The sequence below is a fragment of the Natator depressus genome, chromosome 3, assembly GCF_965152275.1.
Source record: "Natator depressus isolate rNatDep1 chromosome 3, rNatDep2.hap1, whole genome shotgun sequence".
NCBI classification, from domain to species: domain Eukaryota; kingdom Metazoa; phylum Chordata; order Testudines; family Cheloniidae; genus Natator; species Natator depressus.
In genome coordinates, this window is record NC_134236.1 from 47,416,720 (window position 1) to 47,438,987 (window position 22,268).

The following is a 22,268-nucleotide window of genomic DNA, read 5'->3' on the forward strand; positions in this document are numbered from 1 at the left end:
GGGTATGCATGGCCCCACAGTATGCCAACGTTTTTATGGCTGACTTAGAACAACTCTTCCTCAGCTCTCGTCCCCTAATGCCCCTACTCTACTTGCACTATATTGATGACATCTTCATCATCTGGACCCATGGAAAAGAAGCCCTTGAGAAATTCCACCATGATTTCAACAATTTCCACCCCACCATCAACCTCAGCCTGGTCCAGTCCACACAAGAGATCCACTTCCTGGACACTACGGTGCTAATAAACGATGGTCACATAAACACCACCCTATACCGGAAAGCTACTGACCGCTATTCCTACCTACATGCCTCCAGCTTTCACCCAGACCACACCACACGATCCATCGTCTACAGCCAAGCTCTACGATACAACCACATTTGCTCCAACCCCTCAGAAAGAGACAAACACCTACAAGATCTGTATCAAGCGTTCTTACAATACCCACCTGCTGAAGTGAAGAAACAAATTGACAGAGCCAGAAGAGTACCCGGAAGTTACCTACTACAGGACAGGCCCAACAAAGAAAATAACAGAACACCACTAGCCATCACCTTCAGCCCCCAACTAAAACCTCTCCAATGCATCATCAAGGATCTACAACCTATCCTGAAGGATGACCCATCACTCTCACAAATCTTGGGAGACAGGCCAGTTCTTGCCTACAGACAGCCCCCCAACCTGAAGCAAATACTCACCAGCAACCACACACTACACAACAGAACCACTAACCCAGGAACCTATCCTTGCAACAAAGCCCGTTTCCAACTGTGTCCACATATCTATTGAGGGGACACCATCATAGGGCCTAATCACATCGGCCACACTATCAGAGGCTCGTTCACCTGCACATCTACCAATGTGATATATGCCATCATGTGCCAGCAATGCCCCTCTGCCATGTACATTGGCCAAATTGGACAGTCTCTACGTAAAAAAAATAAACGGACACAGATCAGACGTCAAGAATTATAACATTCAAAAACCAGTCGGAGAACACTTCAATCTCTCTGGTCACTCGATTGCAGACCTAAAGTTCGCAATATTACAACAGAAAGACTTCAAAAACAGACTCCAATGAGAGACTGCTGAATTGGAATGAATTTGCAAACTGGATACAATTAACTTAGGCTTGAATAAAGACTGGGAGTGGGTGTGTCATTACACAAAGTAAAACTATTTCCCCATGGTTTCCCCCCCCCCCCCCTTCCTCAGACATTCCTGTTAACTGCTGGAAATGGCCCACCTTGATTATCACTACAAAAGGTTTTCTCTACCCCCCCCCCCCCCGCTCTCCTGCTGGTAATAGCTCATCTTAAGTGATCACTCTCCTTACAGTGGGTATGATAACACCCATTTTTTCATGTTCCATGTGTATAGAAATCTCCTCACTGTATTTTCCGCTGAATGCATCCGATGAAGTGAGCTGTAGCTCACGAAAGCTTATGCTCAAATAAATTGGGTCGTCTCTAAGGTGTCACTAGTACTCCTTTTGTTTCTGTTTAAAAAGTTACATTAGATTCTAAACTCATACACCTGTTTATCGTAGTCAAGGTACCAGCATCTCATCATTGTGGATACTTGATCATAATCCAGTTTCTTGTATTGATTCAGAAGAAAAATATTTATTTGCAACTTTGTTTGTCCTTGGTGGGTTTTTATACTAAGGTACCCATTCAACTTCATGTATCCTCATTCTAGTAATAAATTCTCCAATGTTGGATATAGTCAATGTTAGAAATGTTTTAAATTTAGTTTTTGTTTGAATTCAGATTTGGCTGAAGAATAGGACAGTGATTGCATTTCTCTTTGCAGTAGTAGCTATAAATACTTTATATTTTTACCTCACTTTGTCCAAAAAGAAAATTAAACCTTTAGCACTCAAGGCAGAGCATATTATGTTGTAGAGAACTGCTTTTTATTTGTAGATACAATATCTGGTTTTTATTTTTTCCTGGGATGCTAGAGGATTAAGGCAGATTATAGCATTGGGATAATGTCTGACTCCTTGTGTTCCATTGAGTCATAAATAAAACCCTGAAAAATCTGAATGTTACTATGGTGATGTTTAGTAAAAGCCTGGGTTCTGGAGTAAGCAAACAGCTTAGAAACATACTGTCACTTATGATAATGAGCATGCCATAGTTGTCAAGTTGGGTATAGCCAGAGATGAGTTTAGTGGCTGCTGCTGTAACTTTACAGCCCGCATGTCATCATCTAAAAGCCAATCAGTAAAATTACTTTCATATAATGACTTAAAAAAACCTACATTATCTTTTTAGTAACTGAATACCACTGACCTTTTTATCCAAGTGGAAATGTGGGGTGTTACTTCCTATGTTGATTCCTTCCTTCCTTGAACTGTTTTTAAACAAAAAAAAAGTCTAATTTTTAAAATTTCTCTTTAGTCTATCAAGCAATCATGTGAAATGAAGTGTGAGGAGATTTTAAAAAAGAAATTATTGGGGGATGACTTCCAGTAGAGATCACTGGAATACACTGTATAAAGCTTCCTTTTTCCTTAGTTACTGAAACTATTAAAGAAAATATCTTAAGATGGCTTCAAAAATTATCATTTCTTTTTTTAGCCTTTTTAACCTGGCTTCCTTGGAACTAAGAGAGAATCTTCTGACATACTTACCTGAGTAAGTTCCATTGCATCTGTGTCTGTGGTCGTGTGTGCTTTAATATATGCCCATCCTTGGGGGGGAAAAAAAAAGTCTGAAGTTAATATTTTCTCTGGCCCTCATGTAATTTGTGGATGAATACAAGGTGTTTTCAGTCTCCTGCGTAATGAATGAAGAGTTACGGGCTGTAGCTTTCCCTTCATAAATAGCAAGTTGCCTCAGGAACTTAGTTCATCACTGGTTAGGAACAGGAGTCTGAAGGCTGTGTGCAAATCAGTTTTACCTGTGTAATATATCTGTGTAATAAAAATGTGCAGAATATACTGAATAGCTAAATACTGTAAATGAATGCCAAATTATTAAAGAGGTGGAAGCTTTAATCACTACATGACCAATATTAATTATTACGTAAATGAAGGTAGATCTCATGTTCAAAACTTTTAACATTCACTGTGTGAGCTGTATTAAACCTGTGTGGAGCTTTACATTTTTTTAAAAAACCATTGTAAATAAGCAATTACATGAGAGGTTGAGTAATTTACAGAAACCTTGCCAACCTGGAGATGAGAGCGTCTGGCATCCTCTTGCAATATATAATTCAACCCCACTCCTTCAGTGAAAGAAAGAAGGTCCTAGGATTTTTATTGGGGTGCTGTGTCTGCACCAGGTACAGGGAGTCAAGTCTTTTTTTTTGGCGGCCCCTGCTTAGACATCTGACTGACTGTTTGTTTTTGAACTCCTTTCTCCCTTTTGGCTACTGGAAGAGGAAGATTTTTCCCTTCTTTCTTCCCAGTACCCCAGAGTCTCCTCACTGCTGAGGGACTAAGGGAGTAAAGAGTCTCTTCTCTTAGCTTCCTGGCTGCTACTATCAGGAGATACTCTCCTCCTGTATCATCCTCTTTTGAAACTTCCTCTCTTGCGGATATATCCAGTAGTTCCCCAGTTGCTGCTGTTCGTAACTCTCATGAGCCTCATGGCGCTTCAAATGCCACAATGAACTGTAGAGTATGAATAGATAGTTTTTCCATGCAGCATCAGAGTAAAACTGTTTATAAATGGATAGTCTTCCTGCTGCTCAGAGTTCTGACTAGCACCAGTGAAACTGGCCAGTCTTGTCTTCATGCTGAGGCAGTGTGGGGAAAGGTAAGCAGAAGCTCCAGAGGAGGGGTCTGTTCTGAAGTGTGTCAGGAAAGCTCTGTTGTTTGTTCACATTCAGAAGGCTTCTTTTAAAGCCATAAATGCTCAAATGCTTTTTTTTTTAATTCAAGCTGAAATTCTGTACAAGCTAATGAGTTAAGACATTCATCAGGGGAAAAAAATCTTTATTTGCTCTTGGTGAGTAGGCAGATGAGGGACTTGTTAAATCTTGACCTACATCTTTATAAACCATTTAACATGAACAATGCAGGGTAATGTCAGAAGTTTTCATCCAGGCGTAAATTGGTTTGGCTCCGTTTTGTGGAGGTTTTCAACTTATTCTAAATTGTGGTATTGACCATGGCTAAGACTGGTGATTAGCATAGTGGGCTATGATCTTATCAGTTATAGTGTATTTTATGCTTCAGAGGCACAACATTATACTGACAAACCCAGTACTCTTCAGTATCATGTTAATGTACATAATCTATGCCCAATAAAATCCTTTTCTAGAAGAACGTTTGGCTATACAGAGGAAAGAGCTCATTCAAATATCTAGGGGTTCTGATGGTCTAGCCTAATGGGGTTCTTTCTCTGCTTACAGATCACTCACCCACCTGCAGAGACTAGAAGAACTTGATTTAGGAAACAATGAACTTTATAACTTGGTAAGATATTATCAGTGGAGTATGGCATTGAATATGTTGCTGTTTCATGTGGAACTAAAATATCCAGAACAGAAATGTCCCACACTGGAAGCAGTGACACTTCTGGAACATTTCTATACATATAAATGAAAAATTGGCAGTGACATGCTGCCATCATGTTGCCTATTTCTTGCGATCATCGTACAATACAAAACAGTAAGTTCAGCTGATGTACCTTGATACTTTTATGACCCTATCCTAACTATTACTATAGCTATTAAAATGATGTGATCTGTAGTTTGGCACTTCACCATATGTTGTTAATTTGTGGTAGAATTATTTTTCTGCAAAAAAGGAAGGATCCCCACAGATCTCTCTGCAGAAACAAAGCAAGGGGCACAGATTGTTTTGTCTGTTCCTCAGTTGTGCCCCAGTACTTACCTTTTTTTATTTCAAGATTGAACGGAGGTCTCATTTGGGTGCTAAAATGTGAAATAAGGCTCTTGTGCAGAAACACAAATGCTTACACTTTGCTCTTTTTAAAGCATATTTTAGTGATTACGCTAAACACTAAAATTATATTAATGTTACAATTATGGTTCCACCAACAACTCTAATTACGCAGTTGTGGTATACTGTGTTCTCCCGTATATTCTTATGGCATTCAGATATGACAGTAATATATAGTATTTTGTGTGTGTATATGGGGGGTGGGAAAGGGATGGGTTAGAGTTGTTTTGGGAGCTATAACTTGGAGTTTAATTCTTTAGGTAAGCAAAACAAGAAAGAGGACCCTGTATGGTCACTTGAATATACATTTTTTTCTGATTCTGTCTAATGGGTTGTAATTGCTAGCCTAATACCTGTCTCTCCTCTGCATGTAAGGGTGTTTAAAAACTGTCTGAGAATGTGGAGTCCCCTTTGTTAGACTAACATAGTCTTAGTCAAAAACATAAATCACCTGTTGGATACTTACCAGAATATATAATGAATACAGATAACTTATGGTCATATTTAGTCACATTTTCTAAATCAGAACTAGCATTACAACATAGTAATAGTACTAAAATCAGTGTGTTTGGTCTCCTGGGCAACCAGTTTTTCTTCTGTTGCATGCATTGCTTGTTTCTGTATTACTCTAACTACCTTTTGCTCTTTTGTTTTTGTTTACATTTTGCAGCCAGAAACAATTGGTGCACTTTTCAGTCTTAAAGACCTCTGGCTGGATGGAAACCAGTTAGCTGAAATACCTCAGGTAAAGTAGTGGTCTCGTGAAAAAAAGTATGTGTGAAGAAAAAATTCTTTGCGGCTAAACTACAAATATCAAACTTGCTTTTTTGGGGGGATATGTTTTTAGACTTTGAAGTTTATAAGCTTTTTTGAAAAGTTCAGCGAGTATCTTTAGGATTTCTGCCTCTCAGCTTTAGAAGGTTGGGCATGATGCCTTTGTCATATGCACCAAATATGGCTGGTAGGCCTCAGAGTATTTATGTGATGAATGACAGGATATTTCCCCTTTCCAGAAATTGATTATTCTGTCTGTAGTGTTCATGGCCCAGGGATCAGGGGACCAGTATTCAGTTCAACTGATCCTCACTCTTCACACTTGTCAAAATGCAACTAATCAAAGTTGTGTGTGAGCTGTTCTCTTCTGTAGCTTTCTTCTGCTGTTTAAAATACAGTGTACAGAGGATATAGGATAATAAAATTTCCTCCATAAATAGAATTTTGAGACCCCAGTCCTGCAACTGGATACATGCAAGCAAATACCCCATTGACTTCAGTTGCAGGATGAGGGGCCTTAACAGCTAAGGTATTTCTGTAATCTGGTAAGCTTCCCTGTCCTTAGTGCATTAAGAACAGCTTTTTTTTTTTTTTTTTTTTTTTTTTAAGATTCAAGCCAAAAAAATCAGGCCATTTCACTGGTATTCTATATGCTGAGTCCACTGTGGGTGGTGTGGAAATCTTGCATGCTGAAAATCAGTGCAAAAATAATAGTGATTGCAACTGAGCTTAGTGTATGCCTTTTTCAGTCATTTAGACTAGCTACAGTAAGAACTTGTAAGAGGATCCAATTAGACTCTGCTATATCAGGTTTTCTGTGGACATCTGAAGTTTAGCAGCCATTTTTAGCAATAATTAGTGGGTTTTGTTAATGTCCAATGGAAAAATCCTAAGAAAAAGCTTTTTATGAGCAACTTACTTTATGTAATTAGTTGTTCAAATATTAGAAAATAGAGAGAAAAATCTTTGCTATCTAACGTGATCAGTCTTCAGATTTTCAGTGATCTTGTTGCTACTCTGTAAAAGTCTATATATGAAATATTAAGGTTGCTGTTCTATTTTTTATCTTTATTTTCAGCTGTGTTGGTACAGCAGTGCTGAATGTTTTGATGATTAAAGTCAGCTATGACAGAATGTGTGTAGGTGTATACTCAGAGTGAGGGTGTACTGAAAAATATAAAAATAAGAGGTGTCAATTTTTCCCAATCAGATCTTTAGATAAACTATATTGTTGTCAAAACTAAGTAATTGGTAACAATAGCTGAGGACTTCAGTATAATTTCATAGCTTTATAAGCTTGCTAGTGCAGCACTTCTGATTTGTATTTCTCCATTTGTTGCAAAGGGAGGAAAAAGATATGAAATCCCTAGATATTGATAGTTATGGTATGTTGAAATATCAGCCAAGAGCCAATTTGCCTTGAGTTACTTGGGAGAGACAGACTTTGTATGTGGGATTTGAGTTCTGTAACTCTGAGAAACAACTCCATTGAGTATTTCCTCAAGAAAAAGACTGTTTTGGCTTATGTTTCACTGATATTGCTTGCTCGTGGTTCCTATTATGTACACAATGTTTGAGATGGAAATGTTTTGTCTAAATTACCTAGCCTGTGCTAGTCAATATTTTTTTCATAAGAAGCTGCTGTTGTCATTTGTAATATCACACAAAATGAAAATGGTCATCTTCCAGCATTTAGAAGAGAGGTCCTCCTTCTGAGTTCTTCATGGAATTTAAATGTGGTAGGAAACTGTAAGTGACTTGGTATTGCAAGTTGGGACATGATTTTGGATTTTTTTGTTTTGTGAAATGTGTTGTAGGAAATAGGAAATCTGAAAAACCTGCTATGTCTGGATGTCTCTGAAAATAAATTGGAAAGACTTCCTGAAGAGATCAATGGTCTGACTTCCTTAACAGATTTGCTTGTTTCTCAGAATTTACTTGAGGTGCTACCTGATGGTATTGGTAAGTAGTACAAAGTAAACATAATAGACAACTACTGGATCTGGTCTAAATAGCAAGCGTATGTGTCCTGAATATCTTTTGCAATTTCTGCCTATGTAAGAGATGAGCCTATCCCAATTTTTTTAAACAAAGTCTAATTATACACACAGTCCTGCTAATTTTGCACTTTGAATATTTTTATTTCTACTATGGAATTTATGCCTCACCATTTAGGCTGCCTAAATTTATTATTAACTTGCTGAGCAGAGTATGAGACAGTACATCGTATGTGATACATTACCACCAGCACCAGAGGGTTGAGTGTCACAGTTCAGGGCAACTGCCCCATGCTCCCTCTGCATGGGGTCCACCAATGGCACCCACTCAAGGCTCCCGGCTCCTCAGTTGTCATTTCTCTTGGTTAGAGACACGGATCTTTCTTACTCTTGACTGAGTGTTTTGAGGCTGCACAGTTCTCTGCCTACATTGTGATAACCCCAGAAAGCCAGACTACCTAAACAGGTCGCCATCTTTCTCTTCAAGTGCTATAAACAGCTATAGTTGTGAGCAGTCAAGTTACCACACAGCCCTTTCTAAGCACGCACATTTATTCTTAACATGAAAACATTACAGAGAAAACATCTAAAAAACAATATAAGTTCCTTATACGCATGCTAACAACTTTCCAGAGGTCACCCATCAGTAATATGGGACCTCAGTAGGCCCAAATCCTTCCAACCCATCCAGGGAAGGATTGGGTCTGTCTGTTGGTTGGAATGGATCAGAAATAAGACACTCAGTTATTTTAAACTCAGTTTATCCAGAAGTCCTTTCTTTGCTGGTCTCTGGAGAATCCTATTTGAACTAGTACATGGGAGCCTCTCCAGGTGGTGACACCTCTCTGGAAGTGCTGCAGCCTGAGTGAATTTGCCTAATCACCCCCCATTGTTAGTTCTTGCAGGAGCTTTGGTCACCCTCCCCCATGGAATTCATGGAATCCTTGGCCTACAATGATACATAAACTTAATACAGTAAGATCTTCCAGAAATACTGCAGGAACTTGCTCTGTCACACTCTGGTGTACAAGTTGATTCATTGGAGGTTTTATAATCTGTACATTCTATTTTGTAGCACATCACATGTAAAATTATTTAGTAAAATTCATTGAGCATAGGTCTTTAAAAAAACATTTTGTGTGGTTTTTAAACCACAGCAGCTCCACCACTGGCTGCCTTTTGCATCTGAATGGAGGGAGGAGAGTAACTCTGGCAGTTCCATTATCTGCTTCCCTGTTGGGTTGTTAGAACCCTATGAAGAACAGGAATGGAGCTTGACTGATGCTGCCAAGCCTAGCACAGCCATTCAGGGCAGCTCAGGAGAGGGTAGAAGGAAGAAAACTTAACTTGGCACCCGGTGATGACTCACAGGTTCTCTGTCTCCAGAACAAGTTAGAGCAGCCTGGGGAATGCTCAAACTTTCCTCAGCTGGCAGAGGTCTCCATCGTACATAGCACAAAGGGACCAGAACAGGACAGAGTCTGCCTGTAGCATCAGTTGTGGCTCACTGACCTTTTTAAAAGTAATGTTTGGCTCTTCAGCTGAAAAGGTTAGATACCACTGACCTGGAGGAAGATGTGGTCCTTTCCCCAAGAAGCAGAGTGGCACTTATTGCTTATACTAGCTATCTGTGTCCTGAGCTACAGTGATTCTGGTACAGAGCTCTTTGACAGTGACAGGGCTTGAACTCATCTCCCAGAATGATTTTCTTTGAATTCTGACCTTATCAGTTATTGCATCTGTCTATCTTTGTTGACCAGGCCAGTATGAGACTAACTAGTGTTTGTACAGCACCTAGTGTATTTGTCCATGGTCCTATTTGGGGCTTTTGGGCGTGCTACCTCAAACTACGGCTGTTTACTGTTAGTATTACTACTTCTAGTTTGTATTGCTAGAACAAACTAACAGTAATAATAGTCTGGCATTTATGTGGTAATTTTTGTCAGCTTTTTTTAAAAAGTAGAATGCAAAAAAAAAAAAATTCCTATTTGGTGCCACTTGGAGACATTGAGGCTGATGTGCAGAGTTCAGGCTACAAGTCATGTACTGATATCAACAGATGGGGTTGTTCGAACTTTCTTTCTATGCCTTTTGGTCTTAGCCCTCTTCAGTACATATGCACACAGGATATTAAACTGCAGCATTTACCAGTGTAACCTCCTTGGCAGCCTTTATCATGTGATTTCAGTTACCTGCTAAAATCACTAAGAGTATGTTAGGTGAGGCAAATGCTTGAAAATTTTACGTTAACTGTCATAAGAGCACACAGTGGAAGGAAACAAAGCAAAAAAGGAAATCACATGAAATCTTATATATTCATAGAGAATTCATTATATAATGAAGGATCTGGTTACCTAATGTTTAGGATTATAATTGTGTTTTGTATAAAACTAGCATGTTCGTATAGTAGTCCAGCACAATGATAAGGATAGAGAAGGGCATCCTACATCACATCATGGACCTGCCTATTCTAACTAAATGTAGTATGTTTTGATCACAGAAAATTAAATGCGGGTTCAGTTTTCATAAGTACTAGATTGTTTGTTTGTTTTTTAATATCTGTGTTTAATGAATACAGATTACTAGAGGCTTAAAATTTCAAACACTTTTGTATGCTTATCTGGAAATACTGTATGGCTTGATTTCTCTTCCCCCCCCTTCCCCCCCCATCTCCCCAATCATGTTTGGATGGTGAAATATTTAACTCCTGATTATCCCACACTCCCTGTGTAAAAGGACTTCCCATTTCTTAATGCATTGATATGGTATACTGTTACCCCTTTGTCAAACTTCAGACTCATGAAATATAACTGAAAACACTTTTGCTCCCAAGCAAACCTTTCAGTTATTGGATTTTAAAGGCATTTATTATTGGGAGCATTTGCTCTCGAGTTCACCCCACAACTAACTTTTTTTCCTTTTCACATAGATTTATGGAGTCACTATTTGAGGAGGACGATATATGATTTTCAGCTCCTCTTCCACCAATAACAATCCTACAGTTAAAATTTATTTATGGATATTTTATTATCATTGTCTAGAAGAACTTATAGTATGCTGGCAATTCAGCACCTAAAATCGAAGTGGAAATAAGCATTACATATTCAATAAAACACAGCCATTGCAAATTGGAAAATTCCCCTGTTTGGCTTACATTTGTGATGTCTAATTCCAAGTGAGCTTTCATTGTCTATATCTGACACTTATCCTGTTTTTGCTATTGAACTTTAGTCTGGAAAACTCTTGTCAAATACACCAAAATTTCCCAACAGAAGAAAAGTTGCACTGTATTTTGTATGATTTTAAATGTTCAAACTGTAGGTTATGTGCAGTTTCATAGTCTCCATTGTCTGCTGTTGAACATGCTTAGAGTTCCTTACTTTATTTATTTATTTTTTTTGCTCTTACTGTTTGTGTTCAATCCCCATTAGCAATGCAATCCAAAGCATTAAATGTTTTCTGAATTATAGAATATTTAGTATTGTTGTAGCTTTACAAAACTAGTTAGGTTATCTGAGGAAACAATGCATTGTAGCATTTGGTTTTACAAAAAATTGTAATGCAATAACAAAATCTAACATTTTAAAAATGTTATTTAAAAAAAAATTAATATTTAGATATTCACATATATTGCAGATGTTTTGGAATAATATAATTTCAACAACATGACTGTGTTAATCTTAAAGGGAACATCTGATGCAGGTATAGTTGAAGCCAACCACCAAACTTAACGATTCTCTTTTATCTATAGGAAATTTAAAGAACTTGTCTATCTTGAAGGTTGATCAGAACAAACTTGTTCAGTTGACAGAAGCAATAGGAGACTGTGAAAGCCTTACTGAACTAGTTCTAACGGAAAACCAGCTGCTGGTGAGTATAGTCTTGACTGCTCAAATAGCTGGCAGTAATTAGGCCTGCTGCTATGCCCTGATTCATTCTGATTGTAATGCCTTTATTTTATTTCTTCTCCTATTATAGTTAATGCAAACTCCACTGTATTGTACTTAGCAGTAAGTAAATGCATGATTGTTACAACAGTCGTGATATTGTTTCCATATAGAATATATTCTGTATATTTAAATGACAATACATTCAAGAGGAACTTTCCATAATATAAAATTGGTAAATCAAAGTTCTCATTTTTAAATAACTGTTTTTCTGCGAGTGATTATATGAGAGAATGGCATTGTGGGGTTACAGATTTGTTTTACTGACTCTTATGGAAGGTATGCTCTGTTTACAAGTATAAAGATTTTCTTCACCTAATGGCAAGACCTGTAGACTCAACTTTTGAGCGAAAAATCAATTTAGATTGTTTTGAATATGCGAATCATTATCATCATCATCAACAACAACAACAATTGTTCATGTTGCCCAGGTGTAACTAAAGGCAGAACTTGGCTCTGCAATTAGATTTTAGTTCACAGTTTTATTGATGGAAAAAGCAGAATGGAACCCTGTTCAGTTTTAGCTATTTTGGCTCTGCAATACTAATGAGTAAAAACTTATTTATCAAAATAACAGATGTGAGTAGCCTCAGTCTTTTTACTCTGTTCTTGACCATGGTATGAACTGTAAGCACCGATGACTGAATAGGTATAGAGCAACGATGCTGAGTAAAAAGGTGCCATTTTTACATGGTCCATATTTTGAAGTAGAGCTTCACTTTAACTTGTGATTTGCTGACTTAATCTAAAATTATATACTAGGGCTGTCAATTAATCTCTGTTAAGTCACGCAATTAACTCAAAAAAATTAATCGCGATTTAAAAAATTAATTACAATTAATTGCAGTTTTAATCACACTGTTAAACAATAGAATACCAGTTGAAATTTATTAAATATTTTGGATGTTTTTCTACATTTTATATATATTGTATTCTGTGTTGTAACTGAAATCAAAGTGTATATTATTATAAATATTTGCACTGTAAAAATGATATACAAAAGAAATAATATTTTGCAAATCACCTCATACAAGTACTGTAGTGCAGTCTCTTTGTTGTGCAAGTGCAGCTTACAAATGTAGATTTTTTTTTTGTTACATAACTGCACTCAAAAACAAAACGATGTAAAATTTTAGACCCTGCAAGTCCACTCACTCTTACTTCTTGTTCAGCCAATTGCTAAGACAAACAAGTTTTTTTTTTTTTTTTTTTTTTTACATTTACAGGTGATAATGCTGCCCTCTTCTTATTTACAGTGTCAAGAGAAAGTGAAAACAGGCAGTTGCATGGCACTTTTTTAGCTGGCATTGCAAGGTATTTCTGTGCCAGATATGCTAAACATTCATATGCCCCTTCATGCTTCGGCCACCATTCCAGAGGACGCTCGTTAAAAAAATAACGCATTAATTACATTTGTGACTCTGTCCCCTGCTCTGTTTTACCCACATTCTGCCATATATTTCATGTTGTAGCAGTCTCGGATGATAACCCAGCACCTGTTGTTCATTTTAAGAACACTTTCACTGCAGATTTCACAAAATGCAAAGGAGGTACCAATGTGAGATTTCTAAAGATAGCAAAGCACTCAACCCAGGGTTTAAGAATCTGAAGTGCCTTCCAAAATCTGAGAGGGATGGGGTGCAGAGCATGCTTTCAGAAGTCTTAAAAGAGCAACACTCCAATGCGGAAACTACAGAACCCGAACCACCAAAAAAGAAAATCAGCTTTCCCCTGATGGCATCTGACTCAGATGATGAAAATGAACATGCTTTGGATTGTTATGGAGTAGAATCCGTCATCAGCATGGACGCATGTCCTCTGGAATGGTGGATGCAGCACAAATCTTTAGCGCATCTGGCACGTAAATATCTTACGACGCTGGCTGCAACAGTTCCATGAGAACACCTGTTCTCACTTTTTCAGGTGACATTGTGAACAAGAAGCAGGCAGCATTATCTCCTGCAAATGTAAGCAAACTTGTTTGTCTTAGCGATTGGCCGAACAAGAAGTAAGACTGGACTTGCATGGTCTAAAATTTTACATTGTTTTGTTTTTGAATGCAGGTTTTTTTAACATAATTCTACATTTGTAAGTTCAACTTTCATGATAAAGAGATTGCACTACACTACTTGTATGAGGTGAATTGAAAAATACTAGATCTCTTGTTTTTTACAGTCCAAATATGTGTAATCAAAAATAAATATAAAGGGAGCACTTTACACTGTATTCTGTGTTCTAATTGAAATCAATATATTTGAAAATGTAGAAAACATCCAAAATATTTAAATAAATGGTATTCTATTATTGTTTAACAGTTTGATTAATCATTACTAATTTTTTAATCGCTTGACAGCCCTATTATATATATTTTAGTTGAGTTAGCAGAGCTTATTGAACGGCAAGGAATAACCTGAGTATAGTAATAGGAGCTTGCTTCCCTGCCTGCACCTTTTTGGGTAAGTGAAAAGTTCAGGATTCTTTTAGATATAGTAAGAATCGTTTATCTGCTGTGTGTAGGATAGCAAGAGGATATTTTGTTTTGCCCCAACGAGCTCAACTGAGCAATTGTAATCCAGAAGCAGATGGCATGGGAGCCTGTATAAATACAAGAAGTAACCTAATGTCTTTGTCCGTGCCACAGTGTCCCCAATGAGAATTCATACTGAGTCTCTGTAAAGGAGTAGACCCACCCCTGCAGCGCCTCCTGCTGGTCATTGGGAAATTAGCTCTTTTGAGCATGGAGCACTCTCTGCAGGCCGGTGATCCGCAGAGCTCTGGCCCCCGTGTCCCTTTCTCTGGGTTCTGCCCCCTGGTATTATCCCCACATTCTACCTCTGGGTCTCCCATTCCTGGGGAACCCCCAACCCACTATCCCCACCTTGCCTCAGTCTGGGTTACTGCCAGTCATCACCAAGCCCCTGCTCCCTGGGGCAGACTGCAGTGTAAAGGCCACTCATCATAGGCAAGGGGGTTCGGACCTTTTGCCTTCCTCTTCCTCCCAGTACCTCTGTGGGCCTTAGACCAGGCCCTACAGCCTGGGGAGTTGCCAGCCTGGAGCGCCCTGCTCAACCTGCTCCTTCCCCAGCCCTCCTTCACTCCCAGTACCCTGTCAGGCAGGCAGCCAGGCCCTGCTCTCTCCCAGCCTGAGAGAGACTCCTTGGGCCTCTGGCTCACAGCCTTTTTATACAGGCCAGCTGGGGCCTGATTGGGGCATGGCCCAGCTGCGGCGGTTTCCCCAATCAGCCATCCCCAGCCACAGCCTTCTCCGGGGCTGCTTTTAACCCCTTCTATTTTAGGAGCAGGGTAGCCACCCCGCTACAGTCTCATACAGGGGAAGTAGATGATGTCTGAAAGTGGCAGTCAAAGTTTATACTGTATCTAGCTAAACAGATTCCTTTGTCTTTTACCTCTAACCGCTGAAGGATCTGACTTGACATGAAGGGAAGATTTGTTCACGTACATATTCATTTTAAAGTCTTCCATGACTAATAAGAGAATTGGAGAGCCTGTTGTGTAGGAAGCTTTTACTTTGGGTTTGTCTACACATGAACATTGTGTAGGAATAAGATGGAGTATGAATTTAAAATGAATTAACTTCCTGATTCAATTTGGTGTGTTGATGCTCTTATTTCAGAGTAGAGCATCCACACATGAATTTAAATTGGGAATAGCTCCCTGTGTAGACAAAGCTCCCCTTTGATGCCAACTAGTGCTGTGCATATCTTGATAAATAATGGTGGAGTCAAATTGCAGGCCCCACTGCTATGTGGTTGCTCTTTGTGTCGCTCCCTGCTGTGTTAATCAGTTGTTTCAGCCAGTGATTTAATGCTACACGTGTTGAATGAAAATAAAATCTGAGGTTTTAGGGTGTGTCTACACTGCAAAGTTGTTGACACAAATTTGTCTTTCACAGGTACTTAAAAAAGCCCACCCACAAAAGGCAAAAGTTTTGCCGACACAAGTGGCAGTGTGAACGTGGCTTTGTCAGCAGGAGCGCTCTCCTGCCGAGAAAGCTAAAGCCGCTTGCGGGGCTTGAAGTATTTTGTTGGCAAAAGTGCTGACAAAGGGTGTTTACACACACTGACTTTTAGCAACAAGGCTGTGTCGACACAGCCTTGTCGCTAAAAGCTGCGTGGTGTAGACAATCCCTTAGTTACAGCGGGAACTTATTTGTTTTTCCACTTCTTCAAAACTGCCTTCAAAAGGACACTTAAATAATGTATCTTCTACCTTGTGTATATGGTCATTTTAGTACAAAGATAAAGTAAGGAGTGCAGTTTGGTTAAAAGCTGAAACAAACAGGCCAATTCTGCCTCAGTTACAACTCTGGAACCCCACTGAAATCAGTGGAGTTGCACAGTTGTGACTATGAATAGAATTAGTCCCTTATTTGTAAACTTTTTTATTACAAAAAGGGCTCTGTCTCCTAGATTCTATTCAAAGTGAGGTAAAGTTTTGTTTGACATTGTGATAATAGAAAGCTTGTTCACGTGTCACTTTCTATTGAAACAGAAATTGCCGAAGAGCATTGGAAAACTAAAGAAGCTGAACAATTTGAATGTCGACAGAAACAAATTAATATCTTTGCCCAAAGAGGTATGTTGTGTGCAGTCAACCATTATGATTATAGATATGCATTATTATAGATAGTCTGTTACAAATAAAAATGGTGAATATCAGTGCTTGTAGGAAGTAGTAAGCAGCTTTTGTTCTACGTAAATTACTAGAAAATATTCCTACCTAACAGGCTATGACCAAGGCTTTGTCTATAGGATTGCAGAGGCTGGACAAAAGTAGAGGTGGTTTGGCTGCTAGTGAGTGGCTGGTGTAATGGAACAAGAGGTCCAAGACCTAAATAGTTTCTTAGAAACTATCTGATTGTACGTGTCAGACCCACCACTACTTGAAGACAGGTTTTTAAGGTCTGCTTATAACTCAGTGCACTTAAACCAAGGTGTAATTTTTTCTGCAGGTAGAATGACGATACCACAAGAAATTCTGATCTTTAAAGTTGTGGTTGGAAAGCGCATGGGTGGTGGGTTTTTTTGTTTTTTTTTAATATGAGAGAGAGAGAAGAAATTATTTGGGGTTCTGCAATTTTGGGATCTTTGTTTTATGAAAGTCTCTACAGGCTGCTTGGGTCATCAAACAGCCAGACCTAAAGCATTGATTTGTGTAATACTAAGCTTAGTGATACCCTAGTTTTATAGCTGTGATCACTGGGGCTTCGTGCTCAACTTAAGCAGTGTATGAAGCGAAACAAAGATAGAATAGGATTAAATGTAATGGTGGTCTGAGAAGTTGGTCTAGCTCATCAGTAAAACCTGGAAAGGTTGGTATTGCTGGGGTTGGCAGGGAGTATAATAGAGAGTGCCAGTGTGATGTGATTAAAGCATGGGACAGAGAGTTAAGTGGCCTGAATTCTAATGCCATCTGTGCTACTGATTCAGTGTGTTAATTCCTCTTTGCTACCCCCTGCTGCTGCCTACCCCTATTAGAGGTAACAGCTAAGCTTGCTGTAGGGGGAGATTGTAGTCTGAACTCGCAGAAATAAGAGCCTTACAGGGAGAGTTTGTTGGGGGAAGGAGAGGGGAGGAGTAAGGACCTGCAGAGGGGAAGAGCAACCTGGAGTGGGGTCATGGGAAGCAGCCAGGGTGGGACTGTGGTGGTGATGGAAACAGAGACCTGGGGTGGATAGGGAAGTTGGGGCAGGGGGAGAAGTAGGAACCTGGAAAAAGAGTTGCGGGGGCAGGCAGGGATTGTGAGATAAGTGTGGGAGGGGAAGTGAATTTGGTAATGGGGCTGAAGGAAGTGGGTGGATGGGGGCCAAATCAGGAACCTATAAGATGGGAGTAGTGGTGATGAGGGAAGCCAGGGCCCTGGGGTGGGAAGGAAACTGAGCATGTGGGTGTGGAATCAGGGGAAACCGAGATGGTGAGTGGAAAAGGGGGGACCACAGACCCTGGAGTGGGGTGAGACAAGCTAGACCTGGCTAGGGGGAATGAGGGAGCCACACAGAGATCTGGGCATAGTAGGAAATGCCATTAGGGAGGGCAAGGAGGGAAGGGATGAATGTCATGGGTGGGCCATACTGTGCCTCTGCCTGGGGGGGAGAATGGGGCATACACAGCCCCCTGGCAGTGGCAGACAGGATGGGAGTGGAAGGAGTTGCTGGGAGTCCCTGAAATAGAGGGGGATGGGAGGGTGGCATGCAGGGAACAGGGGTGGGGATGGAGGAAGGAAATGAGACCTTGGGGTGCACAGTGCATTCAGCCTACAGAAGCTACAAAATGTGTAACCCCTTAATAGTCACCTTTACAAAGCAGTGTGCACTTAATTAGCTTTTTATCTAAAGATTTCCGAGGTTTTTTGTGTGTTTTTAGTGCTCGCTATAATCAGAACGATAAGCTTTAATCCTATATCTATGTCTTCACCACTAACAAAATGCTCTGGAACACTAACTCTGCTTAAGTGCATTTGCTTTGTGCATGATTTGCTAGCCCTTGAAACTTCAGGAAATGCAGTCTGTTACTTTCTGTTACACATTGCTATTATAGCCTTTCACCTCAAAGTCAGTGGTTTGAATTCAGAGTTGGTAATGGTAGCAAATGGAAAATAAATTACACTCTTGGATCCACGTGGTAGCCTCTGCATTTGCTTCACTTGCTTTCATAAATAACATGTCACAGAAACCACAGCCTAACTGCTGTGAATTAGCATCTGTGACTGTCTCAGTTCTTTGTGCTTAGACAGGCCAACACGAATGCCTTTTTGGATTCTGCTCCGCCCAAAAAAGACTTAGGAACACTCGTGGGGTCATGTGGAGAAGCTTGCTGTGCTGCTTATGCTGTGTGTGCTTGGGATAATTAACAGTTCAGTTCCCTTAGTATAGTACCCATCTTAACCACAAACACTAGCTTTAAGCAAAACGTAAGTTTTTTTTTTCTTATTTGTGGCACAAATTCATGATGTTAAAGTGGATGGGGGGTGGGGAGGGGAATGAATGGAGATTCATATGTTCTACAATTCTAAAAGAAAAAAGGAGTCTGACCAGCCTCGTAGGTGGTATGGCACATGCAGTGTGGGCCATGCAAACAACCCAGGCTCAGGAGTGTCTTCAAGGATACTGATAGTGTTGATCATGACTCCAGTGATGAATCTCATCATGGAGGAGATTTGCTTGGTCTTTTGCTGGAGATTGTGTCCATTTCCCTACTGAACAAAACAGTGTTACAAATATTGAAGACCTTTTCATTCACTCTTGTTGGTAAGAGAAGGGAAGAACCCTGCTTGTGACTACTTAATAGTGAGATTGTACTGTGTTCATTACCACTTTCCCATTTATTCTCATCTCAAGCTGATTTTGATACAGAAGTTAAGCAAGGAGGTCTGAAAGTTCACTTAAAAAACTGCCATTGGTGACTTGGTCCCTCTTTGTATTGAACTCAAGATGGCTGTCGGGATGGCATTGGGAAGATGGTGGTCTCTGACCTCTAAATGTCAATAGTCAAGTGTGAGCTGCTAAACACACATGTGTTCTTCCCCTTCCGGCCCACTAGAATGTCTCCCTGCAGCAGAGATATAACTTGTACCTGTGATATCAGAAATTGTTTGTCTGTTTTAATGAAATATAGTGCTCTGACAGAACTATGAATTGTATGAATAAAACTTTATTTTAGGCGTGGGGTTTGGGTAAACCTGTGAAACAAGTATTTATGTACTTATACCTATACACACTTGTAAAACCAGTCTTTCCCTACTGCAGTAAGGTGACATTGACACCTTATTACATAATTATGGTATGGTTCAAGATTATTCTGAACCTTTAGCATCATAATTCCTTAGATGCTTTCTGGTTCAAAGGTTCTTCTGAACCTGATGGCAATTCATAATGTGAAAATGTTAACGACTGAATGGCTGCCAGATACTCCAGTCGCTTGACAAGTTATGTATTCAATATTTGTATTTTGAAGATGATTCTGCTCTCATTGAAGCTAGTGGCAAAACTCTGACTTCAGGAAGAGCTGAATGTGTTTAAACTTGTTCATGATCACAAATTGTTTATTCCTTTAAACTTGAAAGACCTGTTCGGTGACTTCCTCTAATCTTAAATCCCATCCTGCGGTTAGAACATGAGCGAAACTAGTGTGCTGAACCACCTGTTTAGGATACTTTAAAGTATCCTAAATTGTGTAATTACGTGCTCATTAATGAGCCTACATCATCTGCAGAAATCTGACACAGAGAACTACCTGGCATAATAAGTAGAGCTGGTCAAAAAAATTTTGTTGGAATGATTGTCTGACTGAAAATATCCATTTTGCAAAATCAATATTTTTCCTGGGAAAACTTCAGTTTTCCCTTGAGGAGAGAAATCAAAATAACAGTTTCCCTGTTGTCCACTTTTGAAGGCTCTTGTTAGTTTCTCTTTCTGCCTTCCCCCAGCCATCCAGCTGCTGTGTGCACTGAACTCTCAGACAGCCAGGCTGGAAGGCTTATGTCAGTTTCACTGGGAAGCTGGAAAATGCTGTTCAGAGTCTCCCAAAATAGCTTTTTTTGTTTGTTTTGTTTGTTTTTTAAAAATCTCTTCCCTTGAAATATTTCTCAGTTTTGACTTTTCCTTCCCAGTTTGGGATTAAAATTTGTTCCAAAAACATAAATTTTTTTGTGGGAAGGGATTCCTATTTTCCAGACAACTGTAATAATAACAAAACAAGTAAAACCTCCGGTGTGAATCTGTGGATTCGTTTGGGTAACAGTTATGTGTTTACTTTAAGGCCTTTAGTTTTACATCATTCTGTTTCAATTGTTTCTTAATTTCATAAACTGGAATTGTAGAGTTTAACCCTTCAGCCACAGCCACCTTGAGAGAAACTGAATTTGGGGCAGCTGAAGCCAGGACTCCCTCTACATGACTTGTCAGAATCTGCAGTTGAAGCCCACCTTTTCCTCTTGCACTGCTCTTCAGCTCACTCCACTTTCCCAGCCATGGCAGCACTCGAGGCCATGCTGCCCTTAAACCAGCGGCACTGCTATGGGTACCCGCATGGCCCCACAGTATGCCAACATTTTTATAGCTGACTTAAAACAACGCTTCCTCAGCTCTCATCCCCTAATGCCCCTACTCTACTTGTGCTACACTGATGACATCTTCATCATCTGGACCCATGGAAAAGAAGCCCTTGAGGAATTCCACCATGATTTCTGGAATTTCCATCCCACCATCAACCTCAGCCTGGACCAGTCCACACAAGAGGTCCACTTACTGGACACTACGGTGCTAATAAGCAATGGTCACATAAACACCACCCTATACCAGAAACCTACTGGCCGCTATTCCTACCTACATGCCTCCAGCTTTCACCCAGACCACACCACACGATCCATCGTCTACAGCCAAGCTCTACGATACAACCGCATTTGCTCCAACCCCTCAGACAGAGACAAACACCTACAAGATCTCTATCAAGCATTCTTACAACTACAATACCCACCTGCGGAAGTGAAGAAACAGATTGACAGAGCCAGAAGAGTACCCAGAAGTTACCTACTACAGGACAGGCCCAACAAAGAAAATAACAGAACGCCACTAGCCATCACCTTCAGCCCCCAACTAAAACCTCTCCAATGCATCATCAAGGATCTACAACCTATCCTGAAGGATGACCCAACACTCTCACAAATCTTGGGAGACAGGCCAGTCCTTGCCTACAGACAGCCCCCCAACCTGAAGCAAATACTCACCAGCAACCACACACCACACCACAGAACCACTAACCCAGGAACCTATCCTTGCAACAAAGCCCGTTGCCAACTGTGCCCACATATCTATTCAGGGGACACCATCATAGGGCCTAATCACATCAGCCACACTATCAGAGGCTCGTTCACCTGCACATCTACCAATGTGATATATGCCATCATGTGCCAGCAATGCCCCTCTGCCATGTACATTGGTCAGACTGGACAGTCTCTACATAAAAGAATAAATGGACACAAATCAGATGTCAAGAATTATAACATTCATAAACCAGTCAGAGAACACTTCAGTCTCTCTGATCACTCGATCTCTGACCTAAAAGTCGCACTATTACAACAAAAAGACTTCAAAAACAGACTCCAATGAGAGACTGCTGAATTGGAATGAATTTGCAAACTGGATACAATTAACTTAGGCTTGAGTAGAGACTGGGAGTGGATGGGTCATTACACAAAGTAAAACTATTTCCCCATGTTTATCCCCCCACCCCCACTGTTCCTCAGACGTTCTTGTTAACTGCTGGAAATGGCCCACCTTGATTATCGCTGCAAAAGGTTTTCTTTCCCCCCGCCGCTCTCCTGCTGGTAATAGCCCACTCTCCTTACAATGTGTATGGTAACACCCATTGTTTCATGTTCTGTGTGTATATAACTCTCCTCACTGTATTTTCCACTGAATGCATCCGATGAAGTGAGCTGTAGCTCACGAAAGCTTATGCTCAAATAAATTTGTTAGTCTCTAAGGTGCCACAAGTACTCCTTTTCTTTTTGCGAATACAGACTAACACAGCTGCTACTCTGAAACCAAGCAACTAGCAGATATCCTTGGTTCCTTTAAAAGATTCAGTAGATACTGCAGCACTACCTC

At 39.9% G+C, this 22,268-nt stretch overlaps 1 protein-coding gene across 3 annotated transcripts in view; it reads left to right on the plus strand.

The window, feature by feature from the left end:
- LRRC1 (leucine rich repeat containing 1) overlaps positions 1-22,268 on the plus strand; it is a 168,828-nt gene that overhangs the window by 79,944 nt on the left and 66,616 nt on the right. For all 3 annotated transcript variants that reach the window (XM_074947835.1, XM_074947836.1, XM_074947837.1), the window contains exons 5-10: positions 2,591-2,647; positions 4,371-4,434; positions 5,594-5,668; positions 7,515-7,659; positions 11,446-11,564; positions 16,154-16,237. In XM_074947835.1, the coding sequence (XP_074803936.1) occupies positions 2,591-2,647; positions 4,371-4,434; positions 5,594-5,668; positions 7,515-7,659; positions 11,446-11,564; positions 16,154-16,237 (544 nt within the window). The remainder of the gene's footprint in view (positions 1-2,590; positions 2,648-4,370; positions 4,435-5,593; positions 5,669-7,514; positions 7,660-11,445; positions 11,565-16,153; positions 16,238-22,268) is intronic.